The sequence below is a fragment of the Theropithecus gelada genome, chromosome 19 (genome assembly GCF_003255815.1).
Source record: "Theropithecus gelada isolate Dixy chromosome 19, Tgel_1.0, whole genome shotgun sequence".
NCBI classification, from domain to species: domain Eukaryota; kingdom Metazoa; phylum Chordata; class Mammalia; order Primates; family Cercopithecidae; genus Theropithecus; species Theropithecus gelada.
Window position 1 is genome coordinate 8045315 of NC_037687.1, and position 25009 is coordinate 8070323.

Genomic DNA, 25009 nt, shown 5'->3' on the forward strand with positions numbered 1-25009 from the left:
AAAAAAAAAACAAAAAAAAAAAAAAAAAAAAAAAAAAAGAAAGAGAGAGAGAGAGAGAAAGAAAGAAAGAAAGAGAAAGAAAGAGAGAAAGAAAGAAAGAAAGAAAGAAAGAGAAAAAAGAAAGACAGAGAAAGAAAGAAAGAGAGGAAGGAAGGAGGAAAGGAGGAAAGGAGGGAGAGAGGGAGGAAGGAAAGAAGGAAGGAAGGAAGGAAGGAAAGAATGAAGGAAGGAAGGAAGGAAGGAAGGAAGGAAGGAAGGAAGGAAGGAAGGAAAAACAAATTAGCAGGTCATGGCAGTGAGTGCCTGCAGTCCCAGCTACTCAGGTGGTATCGCTTGAGCCCAAGAGGTCGAAGTTGCAGTGAGCCGTGATTGCACCACATTACTTGAGCCTGGGCAATAGAGTGAGATCCCATCTCTGAAAAAGGGTGGGGGTAATCTTGGACACAGACACACATACAGGGAGAACACCATGTGAAGGTGGAGGCAGAAATGCGGCATCGCCTCTACGAGCCAAGAAACGTCAAAGATTGCTGGCCACCACCAGAAGCTGCGACAGATTCTCCCTCAAAGCCTCTGAGGGAACCAGCCCTGCCCACACCTTGATCTCTGACCTCTGGCCTCCAGAAGTGTGAGAATCAACTTATGCTGTCGAAGCGATCCGGTCTGGGGCACTCTGTTACGGGAACCCCAGGCAAACCGTACGGCCCCTGACCACAGCTCTCCCCACATCTGGTAGGGGCAGGCTGGCTGCTGTTTGGAGGGGCTGGGCTCCACTTACCTCGACCATCCATGGTAATGCCAAGCCCACTGCTGCACAGTGCCTGGAACTCGGCTGGGGATGAAGGGACAGAGTAAGATGGGTCAGGGAGCTTAGCCGTGGCTTGGATTCAGCCACAGGCAAAGGACAAGGTCTTTTCCACAGGCAAGACTCTTGGTCTTGGGCAAGAGTTTGGGACTAAGACGCAACTCCACACCCCAGAGAGAAAGCAACTCCCTTCAGCCTCTTTGTCAGAAGAGCCTCCACTCCATGGGAGCTACAACCCCCACCACAAGCGAGGACCAATGGAGGCACTCAGACCAAGGAGGCCATGGGGATCAGGCAGCCAGATGCTCACCAGAGTTCTTGGCAGGACAAAGCTGGCAGGGCTCCCCAAAGCTGTGGTCTGGGTTGGCACAGCAACACTCGGACTTGGTGACGGTGCCAGGGAAGGGGCGGGCACAGGAGCCCTTCTCGATGGCCCCGTAGCAGGTGCTTCGCACATGGGTGTCCATGCACATGCGGCCATCCGTGCCCACTGCCAGCTCCCCCAGGCAATGGCAGCGGAAGGAGCCCTCGGTGTTGGTGCAGTGGCCGTTCACACAGATGCCAGGCGTCTGGCACTCGTCAATGTCTGCAGAAGCCGTGGGGGCAGGGGGATGGGTTCCAGCCTCCTCCCTTCCTCTCTCCCCTCCCCATCTCCCACCATTTCCATTTTCCCAGCACTTCTTCTCTGCTTCTTTGTTTTTGGATGGAGTCTCGCTCTGTCACCCAGGTTGGAGTGCAGTGGCACAATCTCAGCTCACTGCAAGCTCCACCTCCCAGGTTCACACCATTCTCCTGCCTCAGCCTCCCAAGTAGCTGGGACCACAGACACCCACCACCATGTCCAGCTAATTTTTTGTATATTTAGTAGAGACGGGGTTTCACCGTGTTAGCCGGGATGGTCTCAATCTGACCTCGTGATCCACCCACCTCGGCCTCCCAAAGTGCTGGGATTACAGGCATGAGTGACCGTGCCCAGCTCTTCTTTGCTTCTCGCTCCCTTTCTCTCTCCCCTCCCCATCTCCTACCCTTTCCATCTTCCCAGCCCTTCTGTTTACTTCTTTTCCAGTTTCTTGTCTTTCCAGTTTCCAGTTGTCCGTGTCTCTGTCCTCTCCTCCTCTCGTCTCCTTCCTCTTCTCCTCCCCCATTTCTCCCCATCTTTCTTTCTTTCTCTGTACCTTTAAACACATTTTCCTTTTTTTTTTTTTTTTTTTTTGAGACGGAGTCTCACTCTGTCGCCAGGGCTGGAGCGCAGTGGCGCAATCTCGGCTCACTGCAAGCTCCCCCTCCCGGGTTCACGTCATTCTCCTGCCTCAGCCTCGGAAGTAGCTGGGACTACAGGCCCCCACCACCACGCCCGACTAATTTTTGTATTTTTTTTTTTTAGTAAAGATGGGGTTTCACCGTGTTATCCAGGATGGTCTCGATCTCCTGACCTTGTGATCTGCCCACCTCAGCCTCCCAAAGGACTGGGATTACAGGTGTGAGCCACCATGCCTGGCCTAAACAAATTTTTTAAAGGCAGGGTCTGACTCCCAGACTGGAGTGCAGCGGTGTGATTGTAGCTCACTGCAGCCTCCGTCTCCTGGGCTCAAGCGATCCTGCTGCCTCAGTGTCCTGAGTAGCAGGGACTACAGGGGTGCATCTCCATGTTCGGCTAATTTTTAAAATTTTTCTATAGAGATGGAGTCCTATCATGTTGCCCAGGCTGGTCTCAATCAAACTCCTGAGCTCAAGTGACCCTTCTGCCTCAGCTTCCAAAGTACTGGGATTAAAGGTGCATGCTACCATGCCCAGCTAATTTTTTTTTTTTTTTTTTTTAAGGTAGAGATGAGGTTTGACTATGTTGCCCAGGCTGGTCTCGAACTCCTGGCCTCAAGAGATCCTCTAATCTCAGCTTCCTAAAGTGCTGGAATCACAGATGAACCTGTCCCCTCCCCACCTTATAACCCATCTCTCTCTCTCTTTTTTTTTTTTTTTTTGTCTTTTGAGACAGAGTCTCACTCTTGTCACCCAGGTTGGAGTGCAATGGCACAATCTCAGCTCACTGCAACCTCTACCTCCCAGGATCAAGCAATTCTCCTGTCTCAGCCTCCCAAGTAGCTGGGATTACAGGTGCCCACGACCATGCCCGGCTAATTTATTGTATTTTTAGTAGACACGGGTTTTCACCATGTTGGGCAGGCTGGTCTCAAACTCCTGACCTCAAGAGATCCATCTGCCTCGGCCTCCCAAAGTGCTGGAATTACAGGCGTGAGCGACGGCACGTGCCTCTTCCTTTCTTCCTTTTCTTGTTCTTTGCTTCTTCCCTTTTCCCTCCTCCTTTTTCTTTCCCTACTCCTTCTCTTCTCCTTCTCTCATGCTCATCCTGTCCCTGTCCGGTCCCTCTCCTCTTCCTCCCCCTCCCTCTACTTCCCCATCTCCCTTCTCCCCTCCGCTGGCCAGTCTTGCTCCAGGCTTACCCATGCAGTAGTGGCCACCAGGCGCCAGCAGGAAGCCAGGTTTGCAGAGGCAGGAGAAGCTGCCATCCTCATTGAGACACACGCCGTTGACGCACATGGTGCTGGTGGCACACTCGTTGTGGTCTGGGGACAGCAGGAGAGGCTGAGTCCAGGCAGGGGGCCGGGTGCCCGGCCCACACTGGGACCCTCTCTCTCCCTCCTCCAAACTCCAGGGCTGAGCCCCCCAGGATCCCTCCCTGGGATGTGGGAGGCAAACAAGCTGTGGTTGTCTGTGACTGTGTGTGCTTGTATATTAGTCTGTCCCCTGGGATGTAAGTTCCCTGGGGCACGACCCCTGTCTTGCTCAGGCTGCATACAGTAGGTGCTGCATAAATATTTGCTCAAAGCTGAATAAAGGTGGTGGGGGTTGCATAACATTGGAAATTTATTAAATTTCAGTGAATTGTTCATTTTAAAATGTTTAAATATTTTTAAAAAGACTATTATTATTATTATTATTATTTTTGAGACAGTCTCACTCTATCACGCAGGCTGGAGCACAGTGGCGTGATCTCGCCTCACTGTAACCTCTGCCTCACGGGTTCAAGCAATTCTGCTTCAGCCTCCCGAGTAGCTGAGATTACAGGCATGCACCACCATGCCCGGTAATTGCTTTTGTATTTTTAGTAGAGACGGGGTTTCACCATGTTGGCCATGCTGGTCTTGAACTCCTCACCTCATGATACGCCCACCTCAGCCTCCCAAAGGGCTGGGATTACAGGCTTGAGCCACCGCGCCCAACCTCTTGTTCACTTTTAAATGATTAAATTTAGGTTGTGTGAATCTTACTTCAATTTTACAAAAAGGAAAGGGAAATAAGGTTAGTAAGAACATAGTCTAATTTAACAGAAGGTGGCAGGCGCAGAAATGACTTGTTTTCCAAAATGTCAGCTTTAAATAATAAACAACTGAACATACATTTAAAAAAAAAAAAAAGCATGAAATGCCACCACAGAAATTTACACATGAGCATTCACAGAAGTATTATTCCTAACAGCAAAAAGTGAAAACAAACCAGTGTCCTACTGATGAACGGATCAACACACTGTGGTCTATTCATATAACGGAACATTATTCAGCCATGAAAAAGAATGAAGCCAGGAATGCTGGCTTATGCCTGTAGTCCCAGCTACTCAAGTGGCTGAGGCAGGGGGATTGCTTGAGCCCCCCAGAACCCCTCCCTGGGGTGTGGGAGGCAAAAAGCTGTGGTTGTCTGTGGCTGTGTTTGCTTGCATATTAGTCTGTCTGTTAGGATGTAAGTTAAAGTCCAGCCTAGGCAACATAGTGAGACTCAACCATAAAAAAATAAATAGATGGCCAGGCGCGGCGGCTCACACCTGTAATCCAGCATTTTGGGAGGCTGAGGCGGTCGGATCACCGGAGGTCAGGCATTCGAGACCAGCCTGGTCAACATTGTGAAACCCTGTCTCTACTAAAAATATAAATGTTAGCTGGGCACAGTGGCACACAGCTGTAATCCCACCTACTCAGGAGGCTGAGGCAGGAGAATCGCTTGAACCCATCACGCCATCACACTCAGCTAATTTTTGTATTATTAGTAGTGACAGGGTTTCACCATGTTGGCCAGGCTGGTCTCAAACACCTGACCTCGAGTGATCCTCTCACCTCAGCCTCCCAAAGTGTTGGGATTAGAAGCATGAGCCACTGTGCCTGGCTCAAAATTTATTTAATTAAAAAAAAAAAAAATTGAGGCCTGGCATGATGGTTCACGCCTGTAATCCCAGCACCTTGGGAGGCCGAGGCAAGCAGATCACGAGGTCAGCAGATCAAGACCATCCTGGCCATCGTGGTGAAATCCTGTCTCTATTAAAATAAAAAAATTAGCCGGGTGTAGTGGTGGGGGCCTGTAGTCCCGGGAGGCAGAGGTTGCAGTGAGCTGAGATTGCACCACTGCACTCCAGCCTGGTGACACAGCGAGACGCCATCTCAAAAAAAAAAAAAAAAAAAAGGCCGGGCCCGGTGGCTCACGTCTGTAATTCTAGCACTTTGGGAGGCCGAGGTGGGCAGATTATGAGGTCAGGAGATCGAGACCATCTTGGCTAATACGGTGAAACACCATCTCTACTTTACTAAAAATACAAAAAAATTAGCCGGGCGTGGTGGCAGGCGCCTGTAGTCCCAGCTACTCAGGAGGCTGACGCAGGAGAATGGCATGAGCCCAGGAGGCAGAGCTTGCAGTGAGCCAAGATCGTGCCACCGCACTCCAGCCTGGGCAACAGGGCAAGACTCTGTCTCAAAAAAAAAAAAAAAAAGAAAAGGGAAAGAAAAAAAGAAGCACCAATACACGCTGCAATATGGATGAATCTTGAAAACATCACATTCAGCAAAAGAAGCCAGTCACAGAAAACCATGATTCCCGTTTGTCCGGAACTGGCAACTTCATTGAGTCAGAAAACCGATTCGCCTAGCACCCAGGGCTGCAGGTGAAGACAGAGAATTATAGAGTGACTATTAATGAATACCAGGTTTGTTTTTGAGGCAATAAAGGTATTTTCCAGTTGGGTTGTAGTGATGCTTGTCCACCTCTGTGCATATACTAAAAACTGTTGACTAGTACACTTCAAATGGCTAATTTTATGGTATATGAATTATATATCAATAAATGTCAAAAATGTCTTTTTAAATGAAGGAATGCAGAACGCACAAGATCCTTCTACCCGAGGGAAGACTTGAAGGCAGACCTCCTGAGATAAGGTGACAGAGTCAAGGGGTTCCCTTGGGTTATGGCTTGTGGCAGCCAAGTCCCCATTGGCTCCCACAAGCCATAACCCACCATATTCCAGAGAAAGCTGATGGGGGGCGCTCTCCAAGGTCCTGATCTCAACCCCCACCCCCACCCCCACCCCCCGGGCCCCCTCACTGGCCAGGCTCTTCCAAGCCATCCTAGGATGGGGAGGGACCCTGCTTCAGGCCAGGGTCAGGCGGTTGCCAGTGTGGTCTTGCCTAAAAGACCCTTTTTCTTTTTCTTTTCTTTTTTTTTTTTTTGACAGAGTTTCACTCTTGTTGCCCAGGCTGGAGTGCAGAGGTGCGATCTCAGCTCACTGCAACCCCTGCCTCCCACGTTCAGGTGATTCTGCTGCCTCGGCCTCCCGAGCAGCTGGGGTTACAGGTGTCTGCCACCATGCCCGGCTAATTTTTTGTATTTAGTAGAGACAGGGTTTCACTATGTTGGTCAGGCTGGTCTCGAACTTCTGACTTCAGGTGATCCACCCACCTCGGCCTCCCAAAGTGCTGGGATTACAGGTGTGATCCACTACACCCGGCCTTCTTTTTCTTTTTCTTTTTAGGAGATGGAGTCTCACTCTATCAGCTAGGCTGGAGTGCAGGGGCACGAGCACAGCTCACTGCAGCCTCAATCTTTTCAGCTCAAGTGAGCCTTGCAAAGTGCTGGGATTACAGGCATGAGCCACCAAGGCTGGCCCCAAAAGGTCCTTTTTTGTGATTCATGGAATAAATTCAGGAGGGAGGAAACGAAGGGGAGAGTCAGGGTGGTCGGGGGATAAGAAGGGTCTAAGGTGGGCTGCTGGGTTCAGAGGTGAGCAGAAGAGACATCGTAGGGAGGGGGGTGGGTTTGGTGGCAGAGTGAAGATTTGAGGTGGCTGTAAAAGGCAGCTAGTGGGGCCCAGAAGCCCCTGCCCACCCGCCCACCCCCAACTCACCCACACAGTTCTTGCCGTCGGGACTGAGCTCGAAGCCTGCATTGCAGACACACTGGAAGCTGCCCTCTGTGTTGACACAGCGGCCCAGGTGACAAAGGCCGCCACTGACAATGCACTCGTCCACATCTGTGGGGAAGGCAGGTGGGCAGTCAAGAGGCGCCCCCCACCCTCCAAGCCTGGGCCAGAACCCCCACTATCACCCCCACTCTCGGATGGACAGCCGTACCCACGCATGCCTGCTTGGTGGGCGTGGCCTGGAAGCCCGGGTAGCACCGGCAGTGGTAGGTGCCAGGGATGTTGACACAGTCACCGTGGTGGCAGGGGCTACTGGTGCATTCATCTACATCTGAGAGGAGAGGACCCTGAGCCCCTGCACCAGCAGGGCAGTGAGAACCCACCCTCCCCACCTGGCCGTGGCTCACCAATGCACTCGCCACGCACGTCCTGGGTGTAGCCCACGTTACACTCGCAGCGGTAGCTGGAAGGCGTGGGCAGGCAGCGACCATTCAGACACAGGTTGGTGAAGTGTCGGCAGATGTCAATGGTCTGGTTCAGGGTAGCAGTGCCTACAGGTGGGGCCGGCAGAGGCATCTGAGCAGTGGCTGGCCCCTGCCCCAGTCTGGAGCCTGGGCTTCACCTCTCTGGGCCCAGATACCCCCTCTAAGGTTGGCACCCTGCCCCAGCTCAGATTCTGCCCTCTCTCACCCGGACAGTCCTGCCTTAGATTCAGAACTCCAACCTGGGACCTAGATCCCTCCAACCTGGTGCCTAGATCCCTCCAACCTGGGGTCTAGATCCCTCCAACCTGGGGTCTAGATCCCTCCAACCTGGAGCCTAGATCCCTCCACCCTGGGGTCTAGATCCCTCCAACCTGAAGCCTAGCTCCCTCCAACCTGGGGTCTAGATCCCTCCAACCTGGGACCTAGATCCCTCCAACCTGGAGCCTAGATCCCTCCAACCTGGGGCCTAGACCCCTCCAACCTGGGGCCTTAGATTCCTTCAATCTGGAGCCTAGATCCCTCTAACCTGGGCTCAGAGATGCCCGGACTCCCACTCTGGGCCCAAATCCTCACTATGGGGCAAGACCCCAACCCAGGCCTAAATCCTTCATCTCAGACCCCCACACCAGACCAAAACTTCCCACCCAAAGCCCAAACCCTGACTTATTTATTTTTTTTAGAGAAAGGGTCTCACTCTGTCACCCAGGTTGGAGTGCAGTGGTGCAATCACAGCTCACTGTAGCCTCCAATTCCTGGGCTCCAGCGATCCTCCTGCCTCATCCTCCTAAGTGGCAGAGACTACTGGTGCGCATCACCACACCTAGCTAATTTTAAATTTGCTGTAGAGACAGGGTCTTGCTATGTTGCCCAGGCTGGTCTCAAACTCCTGGCCTCAAGCAATCCTTCTACCTTGGCCTCCCAAAGTACTGGGATTACAGGCATGAGCCGCTGTGTCCAGCCCAAACTCTAACTCTGAGGACCAGATTTTCCAGTTACCTCCATCCCCATTCACTACCAGCACTGTCATCCCTACTAACCAGGCCAGGAGTTCCCCCTCCAGAGCCCTAACCCTCTCTCTGAGGCCTGGACACCCTCCCCTGTTCAGAGCTCTCTCCCCAGATCCAGGACCATCCTTCAAGTCTTGGAACGTGGCCGGGCGCGGTGGCTCAAGCCTGTAATCCCAGCACTTTGGGAGGCCGAGACGGGCGGATCACGAGGTCAGGAGATCGAGACCATCCTGGCTAACACAGTGAAACCCCGTCTCTACTAAAAAATACAAAAAACTAGCCGGGCGAGTTGGCGGGCGCCTGTAGTCCCAGCTACTCGGGAGGCTGAGGCAGGAGAATGGCGTGAACCCGGGAGGCGGAGCTTGCAGTGAGCTAAGATCGCGCCACTGCACTCCAGCCTGGGCGACAGAGCGAGACTCTGTCTCAAAAAAAAAAAAAAAAAAAAAAAAAAAAAAGTCTTGGAACGTTCCTCCCAAGCCCCAAGTCTCACCAATATTAGAGTTGCCAGGGCCCAGGCTGGGGACCCCAGGTCCATCGGAGCCATGAGGGTTGAATCGTGCCGGCCCAAGACGGGGGCCCATCCCATTGGATCCAAAACCCAGGAGGCCAGGGAAGAGGCCAGGGTGACCGGGTAGCAGCGGCAGCCCTTGGGTGCACAGTTGCTGGAACTCATCTGCAAGGAAGCCGGGTTGAGGCCAGGCCCTTGGTCCTCCCCCGTCCCCTCCTCCCCCGCAGCCCTGCAGGCTGCAGTTCTTACTCACTGGAATCCCGAGGAGGACACAGCTCAGGGGTAGGGCCAGCCGCCCAGCACCTGCCCTTGTCGCAGCAGCACTGCCTGCGAGTGTGGTGGCCGGTGAGGTCTCCGGCACAGCGGCCCCCGAAAAGCACTGAGAAGCAGGTGCCGGCCCGGTGGTCTGTAAAAGATCAGAGGGTGAGCCCATGAGCACGGGACATCAGTGACCAGACCTGGATCCAAATTCCAGCTGTAGCTGCACTGCCTGTAGGACGGGTCTGTTTGCTACTCTGTGCCTCAGTTTCCCCTCCATAAAATGGGGACACTTGGAGCATCCACCTCACCTGGGGAAAGTATTACCTGGGTGAAAAGTCTGACATAATCCAGATGCAGTAGCTCATGCCTGGAATCCCAGAACTTTGGGAGGCCGGGGTGGGTGGATCACTTGAGGTCAGGAGTGCAAGACCAGCCTAACCAACATGACGAAACCTCGTGTCTACTAAAAATACAAAAATTAGCCAAGCATGGTGGCAGGCACTTGTAATCCCAGGTACTTGGGAGGCTGAGGCAGGAGAATCATGAATTGATTGAACCCAGGAGACAGAGATTGCAGTGAGCTGAGATCCTGCCACTGCACTCTGGCCTGGGCAACAGAGCAAGACTCTGTTTCAAAAAATATAAAGGGCCGGGCACAGTGGCTCACGCCTGTAATCTCAGCACTTTGGGAGGCTGAGGCGGGTGGATCACGAGGTCAGGAGTTCAAGAAGAGGCTGGCCGACATGATGAAACCCCGTGTCTACTAAAAATACAAAAATTAGCCAGGTGTGGTGGCACGCACCTGTACTTGGGAGGCTGAGGCAGGAGAATCACTTCAACCCGGGAGGCAGAGGCTGTAGTGAGCCAAGATCGTGCCACTGCACTCCAGACTGGGCGACAGAGCAAGATTCAGTCTCAAAAATAAATAAAGAAATAAAAATAAAAAAGAAAAGTTTGACATGTGGCCAACGCCCGTTCAGTGCCATCTCTTATCACCAAGATTTCCAAGTTATCACACAGAGGTAGTGAGCTCCCCATCGCTGCAGGCATCCAACCACACTGAGGAAGACCCATTGGCGGGGAAGGACTGCCCCAGTGGGATACCAGTCAGGGACACCGAGATCTGCAGCTGTGTGTCTTTGCTTGCTGGCTTCAGGCATTACACAGCAGCCTAATGTGAATTTCAGAAAGGGGTCCCAAGGAGTCGAGGGGATGGATTGACGGCCACAGCCCCCAGGGAGACTGAGGCAGACAGGCTCCCCAGGTATGAGAACCACCAACACTCTTCCACTTCCCACTGTGCCCTCAAGGTCAATGACTTTATGCAGCGATCGGATTTCTCAGGCTCTGGCTTAAAGAGCATATTTTTAGGCTTAAAAATGCACAGAGCTTGGCCGGTAGCCCACAGTTTAAAAAACTCCTCCCAGGCGCTGGGAGGGCCACTGAGAGCCGCCCCTGACCTGCCCCAAGCTGGGAAAACACGCAAATGTTTCCACCTCTCTGGTCCCCGCCCTGTGCACCTGGGGACCCCCCAGGTACGTGTGTGGGAGTCAGGGTTTTTCGTTCTCAGTCTCATCATAGCCCCTCAAAGGGGGCTGGGCCTGCCCAGACGAGGAAAGGTCAACAGACTCCTCCAAAGTCACACAGCTGCAAAAGCGGGAGGAGGACAGGAAACTCGATTTCCCAATCTCAGGGGGCCCAACAGGCAACAGCCCCTTAAGCAAGAGAGACAGGATATAAGAATTTTAACAAAAATGCTCAGGCACGGTGGCTCATGCCTGTAATCCCAGCACTTTGGGAGGCCGAGGCAGGTGGATCACCTGAGGTCAGGAGTTTGAGACCAGCCTGGCCAACACGGTGAAACCCCGTCTCTACTAAAAATGCAAAAGTTAGCAGGGCATGGTGGTGGGTGCCTGTAATCCCAGCTACTGGGGAGGCTGAGGCAATCGTTTGAACCCAGGAGGTGGAGGTTTGCAGTGAGCTGAGATCGTGCCATTGCACTCCAGCCTAGGGGACAGAGCAAGACTGTGTCTAAAAACAAGAAAATAAGAGAAGTTTATCAAAAACGATCCTGTCATTGCTGTAAGTACACATCGTGAGCTAAGTGGTCACAGCCTCAACCTCACCTGCTGTCCATGAATGTGTATTAAGTATCCTGTAAGGCACCAGCCCTCTGCAAATTACTCCCCAAAAGATATCTTCCCCAGTCTTCACTGAGCTAGGTACTGCTATCATCTACCATTTTACAGATGGGGAAACTGAGGCACAGAGCGATTAAGTCACTTGCCCAAGGCCACAGGGTCTGTGAGCTGCCCTGGGTGGGAGTCCCGGACTGATTCCAAAGCCTATGTTCAGAGACTGGTTTGTCAAATCCAGGGTCTCCTCTTTAGCAGTGGACAGAGGACCCCGCAGTCCAGGGGATGTGTCCACTGCTACCCCAATGCCAGCTGTGGCGGCCCCCTGTGGTGGAGACCTAGAAAGTCTGGAGTTGGCCACAGCATACTGGCTGAACTCCAAACACAATATTCTCAGCCCTGCCTGGTAGTGGCCTAACCTGAGGTGACCAGGGTGACGCTGGAAAACCTCCAAGCACCCACTCCTGTCTCCCCAAACCAGGACGCTGTCCATCCTCCACCACCAGCGTTCATGTTCCTGGCCAGCCCTATTGGCCACAGGCAACTTCTAGGGCCTGACATTCAGCTCATCAAGACAGCAAAAGAAGGAGTGAGAGGCCTAAGCGTGCAGGGTGGGGGGTGGGTTCCCACTTGGCCAGGCCAAGTGTCGGGGGGTTGCTGAAGGGTAGGCCTGCAGGGGGAGCCACAGCCCAAGGGATCGCCACCCGGGCAGGGGGTCTAGGGAATTGAGTGTGTTCTGGACTTGTGGACTGGACTCAAGCAAACCTCCCCTTTCTGGGCCTGTTTCCCCATCTCAAAAATGGTGGGGCTGGGTGCGGTGGCTCACGCCTGTAGTCCCAGCACTATGGGAGGCCAAGGGAGGTGGATCACCTGAGGTCAGGAGTTCAAGACCAGCCTGGCCAACATGGAGAAACCCCATCTCTACTAAAAATACAAAAATTAGCCAGGCGTGGTGGCGGGCACCTGTAATCCCAGCTACTTGGGAGGCTGAGGCAGGAGGATCTCTTGAACCCGGGAGGCAGAGGTTGCAGTGAGATGAGATCACATCATTGCACTCCAGCCTGGGTAACAGAGCCAGACTCTGTCTCAAAAAAAAAAAAAAAAAAAGAGAGAGAGAGACAGAGAGAGCTGAACAAGGTGGTCTCGCTCCTACCCGCTCTCTCCCCCTCCAGCCCCTCGGTTCACTCAGGCAGTGGGTGCCATCCAAGCTGCAGGGAAAACCTCGGGGACAGGGACACACGTAGCTCCCGACAGCGTTGGTGCAGTCACCCCGGAGCAGAGGCCGGGCACGCGGAGACGCTCATTCACATCTACATAGACAGGGACAAGGTCAGAACTGGGCACCTCACCAGCCTGACCCCTCTGCCTTCCTGCAGGGGAGCCTGAGCACCCCCAGACACGAGTCACAGAGGAGCTCCCAGGTTGTCCCTCTCCAGTCACCCACCTTCACATGCAACACTGCTGTCACCGAGCCGGTGTCCAACTGGACAGTGGCAATGGAAGGAGCCCACCGTGTTGACACAGCTGCCTCCCTGGCACAGGCCTGGCACGGCCTGGCACTCATCCACATCTGCAAGGACAAAGCCCAGCAAGGGAGTGAGAGGCCCATCAGAAGGAAGAACCAAGCTGGCCAAGGCCTCCCACTCAGCCCTGACCCCACTATTCACCTTGGCAGGCCCCCGTGTGGATATTGGGGATGAAGCCTCGGCGGCAGGGGTGTGGCTGTGCAGGGCAAAGTTCACATGGAAGGCCCCAGGCACGGCCCACAGTGGCACAGCAAAGTGCCTTGGTGCACGCGAGGCCTGTCAGCTGATGCTGGCACCCCTCGGGGCCCACTTGGCCAAAGCAGGGTCCCGTCCGGTAATCTGCAGGGCAGACAGATATGGGTGCCTGGCTGAGGACTCTCTGCATGTCTAACACCTTCTCAGCGCCCCCTGCACCCACAGACCAGGCTTTACTTATGCTGCTCTCTTCCTAAATAGAATATCTTTCCTCCCTTTTCCCTACCTAACGAACTCCTATTCACCCTTCAAAACCCTTTTTTTTCAAAGCATTTCCTGACCAACTTCCAAGAGAGAGACTAGGATCTCCAAGCCCGTAAAGCTCAGGGCCTGTGTGAACACCCTGTCTGAACTGATGGGACTCCTTTCCCAGGCCTGTCCTCCCTTCAGGCCTGGGCAGGAACCCACGGATGCCCAGCTAAAAAGCATGTCTAGTACTTGAGCATATGCCTGGCCCTGCCATATCGCCCAGATTTGGGGAAGAATCTGTTATCTGCCTAAATTCTCTGGACCCCCAACATCACATCCTCAGTCCCCATCAGGCCCAGCCCAAGGTGACCGCATTGGTTCCCCCAACCCCAGTATATGAGCCCAGATGCGACTTCTTGGCTCTCTTCTCCAGATGTTTCCAATAAAGGAGTTAGCTCTCAAACAAGGGCAGCCCCTCCCAAGAGAAGAAGCCAAAGTCACCCCCAACTCAGGCCCCATAAGGAGGAGGGGCTTCACAGAGACCCCCCACCCCCAGGCTGTCCTGATGCCAAAATGCAATTCCTGGTAGCTCCCCCACTTCCCCCTCCCCCTCACTCTCCTGCCACCCAGAGCTTGGCCCGCCTCCAACAGCCCATGTTCCAATTCTGCAGTTTCCAGGAGCCCACCCTCAAACCCAGGTCACTTCCCCAGCCCCTCCAGCTTCTAGTACCCAGGTCCTGCCTATCCTCGCCTTCCTGGGTTGAAACGCCACGCCAGGCACTCAGATGCCTCCTGCATCTGAAAATCTCACAAGCCTGGACGTCCCTGACACCACCCACTCCTGTTCTCTTTCTCTTTCTCAGCCCACTGTGGGCTCTGTTTTTCCTGTCTGTGCTTAAATGTCCAGGTAGCTGTCTCTGCTAGTGCTACTTTCTCTAGCGGGGATCCTCAGCTGAACCCTGGGCTTCAGTCCCCATGGACGGAGCAGCTCCCGCCGCCGTCTCAGCCCCAGGCCTAAGTGTCCAGCTGCTTCCCGGACAGCTTGCAAGTCCCCCAGCCAACACAGGGCTCAGTCTTCCTCCTCCTTGCCGGGGTGCACCACTAGCTTCCCCCCAATTTTCAGACCAGGCCTGGGGTTCATCTCGACTCCTTCTCTCTTCTCTCCCCATCGCTGCCACACCTCACTGCTCACAAGAAAGTCATCACTGTGTCCATTCTCCTTTTCCTTCTTTTCTTTTTTTTTCTTTTTTTTTTTTTTTTTTTGAGACAGGTCTCGCTCTGTCTTCCAGGCTGGAGTGCAGTGGTGCGATCTTGGCTCGCTGCCTCCCAGGTTCAAAAAATTATCACGCCTCAGCCTTCCAAGTAGCTGGGACTACAGGCACGCGCTACCACACCCTGCTAAATTTTTAAATTTTATTTTTATTTTTAGTAGAGATGGCTTTTGCCATGTTGGCCATGGCTGGTCTCAAACTCCTGGCCTCGAGTGATCTGCCACCTCGGCCTCCCAAAATGCTGGAATTGCAGGTGTGAGCCACAGTGCCTGGCCTCTTTTCTTTCTTTCTTTTTCTTTTTTTCTTTTCTTTTCTTTCTTTCTTTTTTTTTTTTTTAAGAGAGATAGGGTCTGGTTCTGTCACCCAGGCTGGAATGCAGTGGCACCACCACGGCTCACCGCAGCCTCGAACTCCTGAGCTCATGCAATCCTCCCACTTCAGCCTGAGACTACAGATACGCACTACCACGCTAGGCTAATTTTTTACTTTTTGTAGAGAGGGGGGTCTCACTACATTGCCCAGGCTGGTCTCAAACTCCTGGTACGTCCACCCTCTTAATTTTGGTAACAACCTCTCAGCAGGGGATCTCATCCATTTTAGCCCTCTTAAAAATGGGATCATTTTAAAGCGTTAGGGTGACTGGGTGTGGTGGCTCATTCCTGTAATCCCAGCATTTTGGGAGGCCAAGACAGGCAGATCACTTGAGGCCAGGAGTTCGAGGCCAGTCTGGCCAACATGGCAAAACCTCGTCTCTACTAAAATTACGAAAATTAGCTGAGCGTGGGGATGCATGCCTGCTATCCCAGCTACTTGGGAGGCTGAGGCAGGAGAATCATTTGAACCTGGGAGGCGGAGGTTGCAGTGAGCCGAGATCGTGCCACTGTACTCCAGCCTGCGTGACACAGCAAAACTTTGTCTCAAAAAAAAAAGAAGAAGGCCGGGCGCGGTGGCTCAAGCCTGTAATCCCAGCACTTTGGGAGGCCGAGGCGGGTGGATCACGAGGTCAGGAGATCGAGACCATCCTGGCTAACATGGTGAAACCCCGTCTCTACTAAAAATACAAAAAACTAGCCGGGCGAGGTGGCGGGCGCCTGTAGTCCCAGCTACTCGGAGGCTGAGGCAGGAGAATGGCGTGAACCTGGGAGGCGGAGCTTGCAGTGAGCCAAGATCGCGCCACTGCACTCCAGCCTGGGTGACACAGCGCGAGACTCCGTCTCAAAAAAAAAAAAAAAAAAAAAAAAAAGAAGAAAAGAAAAATAAAAAAGAATTAGAGTGCAATACAGAGGCGGTTTGCCCATCTCATGAGGTCCAATCCACCCTACCAGATCCAGCTGAGGGGTCCCCTCCTCCAGGAAGCCCTCCTTGACTCCCTTCCGTGGAGCAGATGGTTTCTCTGTCCTTCATGTGCTCCAAGGCTGTCCCAACCTTTGTCTTAGCCTTGAAACCCCCAGATAAGAATCTTCTGGCCGGGTACGGTGGCTCAAGCCTGTAATCCCAGCACTTTGGGAGGCCGAAACGGGCAGATCACGAGGTCAGGAGATCGAAACCATCCTGGCGAACACGGTGAAACCCCGTCTCTACTCAAAAATACAAAAAACTAGCTGGGCGAGGTGGCGGGCGCCTGTAGTCCCAGCTACTCGGGAGGCTGAGGCAGGAGAATGGCGTAAACCCGGGAGGCGGAGCTTGCAGTGAGCCAAGATCCGGCCACTGCACTCCAGCCTGGGCGACAGAGCGAGACTCCGTCTCAAAAAAAAAAAAAAAAAGAATCTTCTGCTTGCAGTTTCTTCTCCCTACACCTCAGACCGGCACATCCTCTCTTTTTCCTACCAGACTCCAACACAGGCCGTCGCTCAGAGCCAGTGAATAGCAGATGTTTTGGAGAATAGATGAGCAAATGAAAGAAATGTCCTCAGACTGCCCCAACCGCGGGAAGGAGGCCAGTTGGGGCCTCTCAAGGCCTGGCCATGTCTCAGGGGCTTCCAGGAAACCCCCTTTCCTCCATCAAGTCCCCTGTCTGCCTCCCACCCCTGCGTGCTTGGTACCTCTCTCACACTGAGGTCCCATGAAGCCGTACACACAGGCGCAGCGGTTGGGCCCAATGCAGCGACCCCCATTGTGGCAGCCGCGGTCACAGATGGCTGTGGAGGGAGAAAGGGTGGTGGCTGGAGGTCCCCCGGCAGCAGAGAGAGCTGGGGTTCACAGTAAACCCCTTTTCACCCAGGAATCCCCAGGATCTGGCCCAGGTTGAATGATAAGACTGAGGCCGGGCTCATGGCTCACGCCTGTAATCTGAGCACCTTGGGGGGCCAAGGCAGGTGGATCACCTGAGGTCAGGGGTTCAAGACCAGCCTGTCCAATATAGTCAAACCCTGTCTCTACTAAAAATACAAAAATTAGCCCGACGTAGTGGTGAGTGCTTGTAATCCCAGCTACTTGGGAGGCTGACACAGGAGAATTGCTTGAACCTGGGAGGCAAAGGTTGAAGTGAGCTGAGGTGGTGCCACTGCACACCAGCCTGGGCAACAGAGCAAGACTCCATCTCAAAAAACAAACAAACAAACAAAAAAGGCTGGGCGCAGTGGCTCACGCCTGTAATCCCAGCACTTTGGGAGGCCAAGGCAGGCAGATCACGAGGTCAGGAGATCGAGACCATCCTGGCTGACACGGTGAAACCCCGTCTCTACTAAAAATACAAAAACAAAATTAGCTGGGCGTGGTGGTGGGCGCCTGTGGTCCCAGCTACTTGGGAGACTGAGGCAGGAGAATGGCGTGAACCCAGGAGGCGGAGCTTGCAGTGAGCCGAGATCATGCCATTGCACTCCAGCCTGGGCGACAGAGCGAGACTCTGTATCAAAAAAAAAAAAAGAAGAAGAAGAAGAAGAAAAAAGACTGTGACAATAAATGTCCCCTGCAATCTCCAGTCCAGGAAGAAGGACCCCCTGGGCAGTGGGCAGCTGGCAGCAGAGACCAATGCTCTGGGATCACAGTCCCAAGCGTGCGAGGAGGGGAGTCCCACGGGGATACTCACGCTGCCCACACACGGTGCCTGTGTAGCCCTTCTGACACAGACAGGATGCCCCCCGGCAGGTGCCCCCATTCATACAGCTCACACTGCACCCTGACCCTGGGGACAGGAAGGTGGGATGCATAGTAAGGTGGAGACAGGCCCCGAGATGCCCTCCCAGGAAGGCTGCAGGACTAGGCATGCTCAGCCCCACTCCTGTCCTTCAACAAAAGCAGCCCGGGCTCCTCGTGGTAACCGAACCCTGTGACCTTCTCCCTCCCCCAAGAGGCCACTTCCCGCTCACCTCGGCTCACCCCGCAGCTGGGAGCCAGCGTCCCATCCGCACAGGTGCACAGGTTGGGCTGTGAGCAGAAGCCCTCACCGCAGGCGCGCCTACAGATGGCTGGATGGGTGCAGCAGGTGGCAGTCAAGACCAGGACCGAGCCTGGGCCATGCCTGCTCCATCAGTGTCCGGGCTGCCCAGAACACCTCGGTGGACACTGCTGGTCATCTGCATCCCCGGCTCTGCTCATAGCACACCACCCCTCTTTTCATGGGACGTCCCCCCACTCTCAGGCTGGGCTGGGCAGGTGGTACGACCCAGGCTGTGGGTTGGTGATTCTGCCACAGCCATTGGGAGAGAACGCTCTTTGGGCCAGAGCTGCCGAGCTGTGAGGACAGAGCTAGAGGTGCTAGGGTTCTGGATACTGTGGTTGGGTGTCTCCTGGGAAGTGGAGTCAGATTCCGGAGACAGAGACAGAAAGAGAGGGTGAGGCCAGAGAGAAGCAGAGAGAAAGAGACTCAGAGAGAGAGAGAGAGAGAGACAGAGAGAATCAGATAGATAGACAGTAACCAACAGAGAGAGACCAGGTGCGGTGGCTCACACCTGGAATCCTAGTACTTTGGGAGGCTGAGATGGGAGGATCGCTTGAGGCCAGAGTTCAAGACCAGCTTGAGCAACACAGAGACCCTCATCTCTAAAAAAAAATAATAATAAAGAAAAGAAACCAACAGAGAAAGACACGAGCAGAGATGAACAGAGAGACGCAGAGACAAAGAAAGGGAACCAGAGAGAGAGACAGACAGACACAAAGAGGTTGTAGGGCAAAGGAAATGAACATGGCAGGTTGGCCTGGAACCCTGAGGACAGATGCAAGGGCCATTCCTGCGGTTCAGCCAGAGGCCCCTGGCTAAGTCCCCGTGTAAACAGAGCTGGACCTGCAGGCAGGTAAGAGTGTCCCTGGCCTGTGCCTCCCACCTCCAGAAGGCAGCAGCACTCACGTACGACACACTGGCTCCTGCCAGGAAATGTTCTCCATCCCGGACAGCAGTAAGCGTGGAACCGGGAGCCGCACACATTCGGCCTTCAGGGACAGCGAGATGGGTCTGGTGAGCCCCTGCCCGGGTAGACATCCCCCGGGCATTCCGCTACCCCCAGGACAGCCCAATCCACACCGAAGGGGTCTCCCAGCAACCCAGGTACCACGCACCCCTGCAAGATGCCTGGGCTGCCCCGCCTCCGCACACGTCCAGGACCTGCAGCCTCCAAGGCCCCATCCCAGCGGCCTTGGCCACCTGCCATGCACAACAGGGCCGACCAGGCAAGCAGGAGCCGGGCCAGGGGGCCCCTTGCCAAACACAGACCCTCCAGAGTCATGGCGTGTCCCCTGGAGGCTGCGGAGAGGAAGCAGAGTCAGCCCTAGGAGAGCCCCTCACCCTGGCCATGGGAGACACAACACAACGAGGAGGGCAAGGTGGTTGCCAAATGGGGCAGCCCTGGGGCCTCTGGGAGCCCAAGGAGGCATCCAGCCCCAACCGGGAAGCAGTGAACAGTCAGAGGAGGCTTCCTGGAGGAGGTGTGATGTTAAAGAAGGGTCTTGGGGCTGAGGGTGCACAGCCAAGGCAAGATGTGGAGGGGAGGGGAGAGAGGGCCAGGTGGGGCCAGGTGGGGCCAGGTGGGACCAGGCGTTGCAGGAGTGGGCGTAGCGGTGTCATGGAGCTTTTGCTCATTTGTCAAGGACAATGAAGAGCCCTTGAAAAGCTTTGAACGGGAGGAGCAAAGTCAAAATGCATGTTAGGTGGAGTGGGGAAGGGAAGCAGGGTCCCCAGCAGAAACAGGGTGTCAGGAGGCTGGGGGCTGTCCAGATGGGAGAGAGAGGAGAGGAATGGGAGGCTGACATCATGGGAGGTGGGGGGCGTTGAGGAGATTCCTAAAGTTCTGGCTGGGAAGGTGGAGCCAGGACAGCGTCCAACGTGTGAGGAAGGTGGTAAGTCGTGGGAGGCAACCACCCCACTGTCACTCAGTGACACAGATACCCCCACTCTTGCAACACCTGGCCCCACCTGGCCCTGTGTCCCCTCCCCTCCATGTCCCACGCCCGTCTTGCCTCAGCTGTGCACCCTCAGCCCCAAGACCCTTCTCTAACACCACACCTCCTCCAGGAAGCCTCCTCTGACTGTCAGGGCTGGATGCCTCCCTGGGTTCCCCATGGGCCTCAGGGCTGCCTCGGGCAACCACACCACTGTCCCTCATTCCGGGCAGGGGGCCCAGGCAGAGGCTGGAACTTCCCAAATGCAGAGAGTACCCCTGTGCCCAGCAGGGAAGGAACCGCTGCTGTGCCCATTTCACAGATGAGCAAACTAAGGCCATCACACCATGTGTGAGGGGTTAAGCCTGAGCTTAAGCCCAGGAAGAGGAGGAGGAGGGTGAGAAGATCAGGAACGGAACTCGCTCCTGCCCCCTGTGGCTGGGTCTTTCCTGGGTCATGAAGGACGGGAGGAAGAAGACCGGGACAGGAGATGACCGTTTGGAGGGTGGAGGCAAAATACTTGAGGGAAAGAAGCCAGACCAAGTGGCCTTCCTGTTCCATTCAGCTTCTAGCGAGGAAAGAAACTGGGCCTAGGTGGAGAGTGGGCGAGGAGGCCTGCTGTGTGGCCTTGGCCACGCCCCTCTCCGGGCCAACCGGGTTGTCCAAAGGCCCCGGAGAAGGGAGAGACCCCTGTCAACGTTGGAGAGTTGGCTGGCTGGGGAGGGGCGCCCTCTTTTTGCTTCTCTGTTGTCCGGGTAAGTCGGCACTTTGAGAATCTGTGGACTCGAAGCAGCCTCGGGGCCTGCAAACCCTCCTCCCCCCACTCCCTCCGCCCCAGCCCCCTGCCTCGGGTGGGGTGGGGGAGTTAGGTGGGGTGGGGAGTCTCTGGCTTCATTTGCCTCGGTGCCCCCTACACACCGCTGCCTCTGCGAGCCACACCCTGGAGTTTGTGGAATGAATGAGCAGAGAAGGCGCGCCCAGCACGGGGTGTGGAGGCTGAGGGCCAAGGAGCGAGGGATCCCAAGCTCCGCCGACGGGGAGAGGGCGCCCCGGGAGCCCGCGGGGCGTGAGCTCTACCTGGCAGAGCCCCCGGCCGCGACCACACTTGGCTCCGCCCTCACCTGTGGGGTCAGGGGCCCCGCGCCCCGGCCGAGCCCCTCCCGCTGGGTCCCCGCGCCCCCACTCCCCACTGCGGCGGGCGCCACTAGAAGGCGGAGAGGGGAGGGGGCTGGGCCCGGGGCTGCCCGGCTGCGAACAAAGGAATCCTCTCCGCCTCCCCCTGCCGGCCCCCCCGCCCCCGCCTTCCCCACCCTTCGGGGCCAAAGATCTCGCCCTGCCGGGGGCCCCGCGCCTTCACCTACCTGCAAGGCGGCGCGCGTGGAGGCGGGCACGGCAGATGGACGCGCGGGACTCAGCGCTGCAGGGCGGGCTCCTGCGGCGCCGGGGACCCGGGGCGGGAACGCTAAGCCGAGAGGCCGACCCCGCCGCGTTCTCAGCCCAGAGCTGCCACTCGAGGGGAGTTGGGGGCGGGAGGAGTTGGAGGAGGGCGCGTTTGCACCTCGTAGCTCCCGGGGCGGGGACGGGGGGCTGCGATCCGGGGCGGGGAGAGAGGCTGCGGCTCGGGGAAGGGCCTGGGGCTCCGAGAGAAAAACTCGGAGAGGTGGGAGGGCGGACGGGGGGCTCTGGGCTGGGGGCGCCTAGTTGGGGCTGAGGGGGCCGCGTTTTCGGATCGAGATTGAGATGGAGGTGGGGCTCTGATTTGTGGGGGGCCTGGACGACAACCTGGGCAGACAGGTCCCAGGACTCACCTGGGCGGCCCTCCCACGGCCTCCCAAGCTGCCGCCCCCTCCCTTGAGCAAGGAGAATCGTTGGAAACTCACCTGGCTCTTGGAGCCTGGATTGTTAACTAGGCTGAGATCAGAGGCCCCTAAATATGTTGAGAAAACATTGGGTAAAGATGTAAATCCCGGGGAGAAGGGCCCAGGTTTTTCATCTGGTTCTCAAAATGAAGAAGTTAACAATAAAAACGGTGTAAACTTTCAAATCTCTTTGAACCTGCTTCTCCACCTACCAAAGGGACCAGACAAGAATTTCGGCTCCCTATCTGTTGTCAGTACTCCAAACAAAAATTTCTTTTTTTTTTTTTTTTTTTTTTTTTTTTTTTTTTTTTGAGACGGAGTCTCGCTCTGCCGCCCAGGCTGGAGTGCAATGGCCGGATCTCAGCTCACTGCAAGCTCCGCCTCCCGGGTTCACGCCATTCTCCTGCCTCAGCCTCCCAAGTAGCTGGGACTACAGGCACCCGCCACCACGCCCGGCTAGTTTTTTGTATTTTTTAGTAGAGACGGGGTTTCACCGTGTTAGCCAGGATGATCTCGATCTCCTGACCTCGTGATCCACCCGTCTCGGCCTCCCAAAGTGCTGGGATTACAGGCTTGAGCCACTGCGCCCGGCCCAAACAAAAATTTCTAGGCTTTTCCACCACCTTCCTACCTTTGAGAATAGACTTTTAACATGGGGATCTCTCAGAAGCTGTGCGTTGGGCCTGAAGCTGTTACTCCATCCAGCAAACTCCTATGCATCTGTCAAAGACCCGTTCAAAAATTCCCTTCCTATCCGCAAATTGTGAGTTTATTCTATTGAATTCCCAAAGCTGATTGTGCTGACTATCCCCCCACCACAGCACTTCTGGAATGTAATAAATAGGTAAGCCCAATGGACTTGAAACCAGGTAACATAGTGAGATCCCATCTCTAAAAAAAAAAAGAATTAAAAAATAAAAAAGAATTAGCCAGGACTGGTGGCATGCATCTGTAGTCCCAGCTACTCAGGACGCTGAGGCAAGAGAATTGCTTCAGCCTAGGAGGTTGGGGCTGCAGTGAGCTATGATCATGCCACTGTACTCCAGCCTGGGCAACAGAGCAAGAGCAAGACTCTATCTCCAAAAACTGGAGACCCTGTCTCCATTCCAGAAGTGCTCTGGTGGGAGTATATTCAGCACAGTCAGCTGTGGGAGTTCAATAGGGTAAATTCAACAATTTGCAGGGAGGGAAAGGATTTTTTTTTTTTTTTTTTTTTTTGAGAGGGGTTCTCGCTCTGTTGCCCAGGCTGGAGTGCAGTGGCTGGATCTCAGCTCACTGCAAGCTCCGCCTCCCGGATTCAGGCCATTCTCCTGCCTCAGCCTCCTGAGTAGCTGGGACTACAGGTGCCCGCCACCACGCCCGGCTGATTTTGTTTCTGTATTTTTAGTAGAGACTGGGTTTCACCGTATTAGCTGGGATGGTCTTGATGTCCTGACCTCTTAATCCGCCCGCCTTGGCCTCCCAAAGTGCTGGGATTACAGGTGTGAGCCACTGCGCCCAGCCTGTTTTGTTTTGTTTTTTGAGACAAAGTCTCACCCTGTCACCCAGGCTGGAGTGCAATGGCGCGATCTTGGCTCACCGCAACCTCTACCTCCCAGGTTTAAGCAATTCTCCTGCTTCAGCCTTCCAAGTAGCTGGGATTACAGGCTTGTGCCGCCAGGCCTGGCTAATTTTTTGTATGTTTAGTAGAGATGGGGATTCACCATGTTGGCCAGGCTGGTCTCGAACTCCTGACCTCGTGATCCGCCTGCCTCGGCCTCCCAAAGTGCTGGGATTACAGGTGTGAGCTGCCGTGTCCGGCCTGGGAGGGGATTTTTGAACTAGGTTTTGACAGTTGCATAGGAGTTTGCTGTAGGAAACAGAACAGGCAAAGGCCTGGAGATGGAGAGAACTTAGAACATGCCTGGATGGAGTGAGGTTGGAACTTTAGGGGAGAGGAGAAGGAGGGAGCAAGAGGAAAGCAGGAAACATAAGAAGAGGGTAGAAGCACCCAGGAGCCCTCAGCAGGCTCCCCACCACCTCTGAGGGGAGACACAGTGGGGGGACTCACAGAAAGGGGAGGTTCTCCCAAGGCTCCACTTCCAGGTCTTAGACTGTGTCCGGGGAGCATTGAAGGCCCCAGTGCTAGGCTCGGGGAGCATGGGACAGATGCCAACTTCAGGGACAAGATCCAGTCATCCTGGCCAAGGGAGGGGTCCTGGGACCCTGTGAGAAGGGTCAGGTGGGGTGCTGGGGCATGGGGAGGGTGGACTGGGGAGGGAACCCCAGGATCGAGGTGGCCCAGCAGAGACAGAGGGGTGGGGTTCCTGTTAAGGGGTGTGCCCAGGGGCTATTGTGGACAAACCAGTTTCCCCGGACACTTTGGACACCTCTTTCCAGGCTCCTCTGCCAAGGTCCACTCAGAATTGTTCTGCAACAAATGTCTCTTACATGGGCGCGGGGACAAGCACCGGGTGCCCTAGAAGCAGCCCAGTATAGGTGCAAAAGGTGGGGAGAGATTGTCCCATCCCAGGGACATTGCACGGCCACTGTTGCCATGGCTAAGTCTGCAGAAGGGTTTTCCTGGAAGAATTGTGGGAAGGCAGTGACTCAGCCCTAGAAGTCTCCCTACCTGCTCTCTAGAAGCCAGGGGAGAAGGAAGCCAGAGGGTGTGGTAAGACCAACATGTGGAGCTATTGGAAGTCCCTGCACCCAGAAGTTCTCAATGACAGCAGAGCGTGGGCAGTGGTTGGTTGTTCACAGCCCCCCACCCAAGCTACTGTCCATACCGCGTGCTGTGGTTTCAGACTTCTCATGATGCCACCCTGGTCTGTTATTGCCAGTTATTGATGTGGTATCACAGTGTCACCCCCCACTGTGCCCTCATTACATCACGCTGTTAAGAAGGGACATTTAGGCTGGGCACGGTGGCTCACACCTGTAATCCCAACACTTTGGGAGGCCAAGTTGGGCGGATCACGAGGTCTCAAGTGGCTAACATGTGAAATCCTGTCTTTACTAAAAATATTTTTAAAATAGCCAGGCGTGGTGGCATGCACCTGTAGTCCCAGCTACTTGGGAGGCTGAAGCAGGAGAATCGCTTGAACCTGGGAGGCAAAGGCTGCAATGAGCCAAGATCATGCCTGGGCGACAAAGCGAGACTCCATCTCAAAAAAGAAGAAGGGACGTTTAGGCTTTAAATCCTACGCCGTATCACAGTCCA

General features: G+C 54.9%; 1 protein-coding gene across 1 annotated transcript in view; it reads right to left on the bottom strand.

Annotated features, from left to right (window-relative positions):
- The window catches only part of LOC112612869 (fibrillin-3-like), a 53184-nt gene extending 33873 nt beyond the window's left edge, over positions 1–19311 (bottom strand). The window contains exons 1-15 of the mRNA XM_025367827.1: positions 19130–19311; positions 18921–19003; positions 17944–18042; positions 17664–17759; positions 16678–16773; positions 13062–13259; positions 12839–12964; positions 9252–9404; positions 8981–9163; positions 7406–7549; positions 7210–7329; positions 6984–7109; positions 3265–3387; positions 1116–1391; positions 779–832 (exon numbers count right to left, since the gene is read on the bottom strand). Coding sequence (XP_025223612.1) covers positions 779–832; positions 1116–1391; positions 3265–3387; positions 6984–7109; positions 7210–7329; positions 7406–7549; positions 8981–9163; positions 9252–9404; positions 12839–12964; positions 13062–13259; positions 16678–16773; positions 17664–17759; positions 17944–18042; positions 18921–19003; positions 19130–19296 — 2044 coding nt within the window. The 5' untranslated portion in view covers positions 19297–19311. The remainder of the gene's footprint in view (positions 1–778; positions 833–1115; positions 1392–3264; positions 3388–6983; positions 7110–7209; positions 7330–7405; positions 7550–8980; positions 9164–9251; positions 9405–12838; positions 12965–13061; positions 13260–16677; positions 16774–17663; positions 17760–17943; positions 18043–18920; positions 19004–19129) is intronic.
- Positions 19312–25009: the final 5698 nt, after the last annotated feature.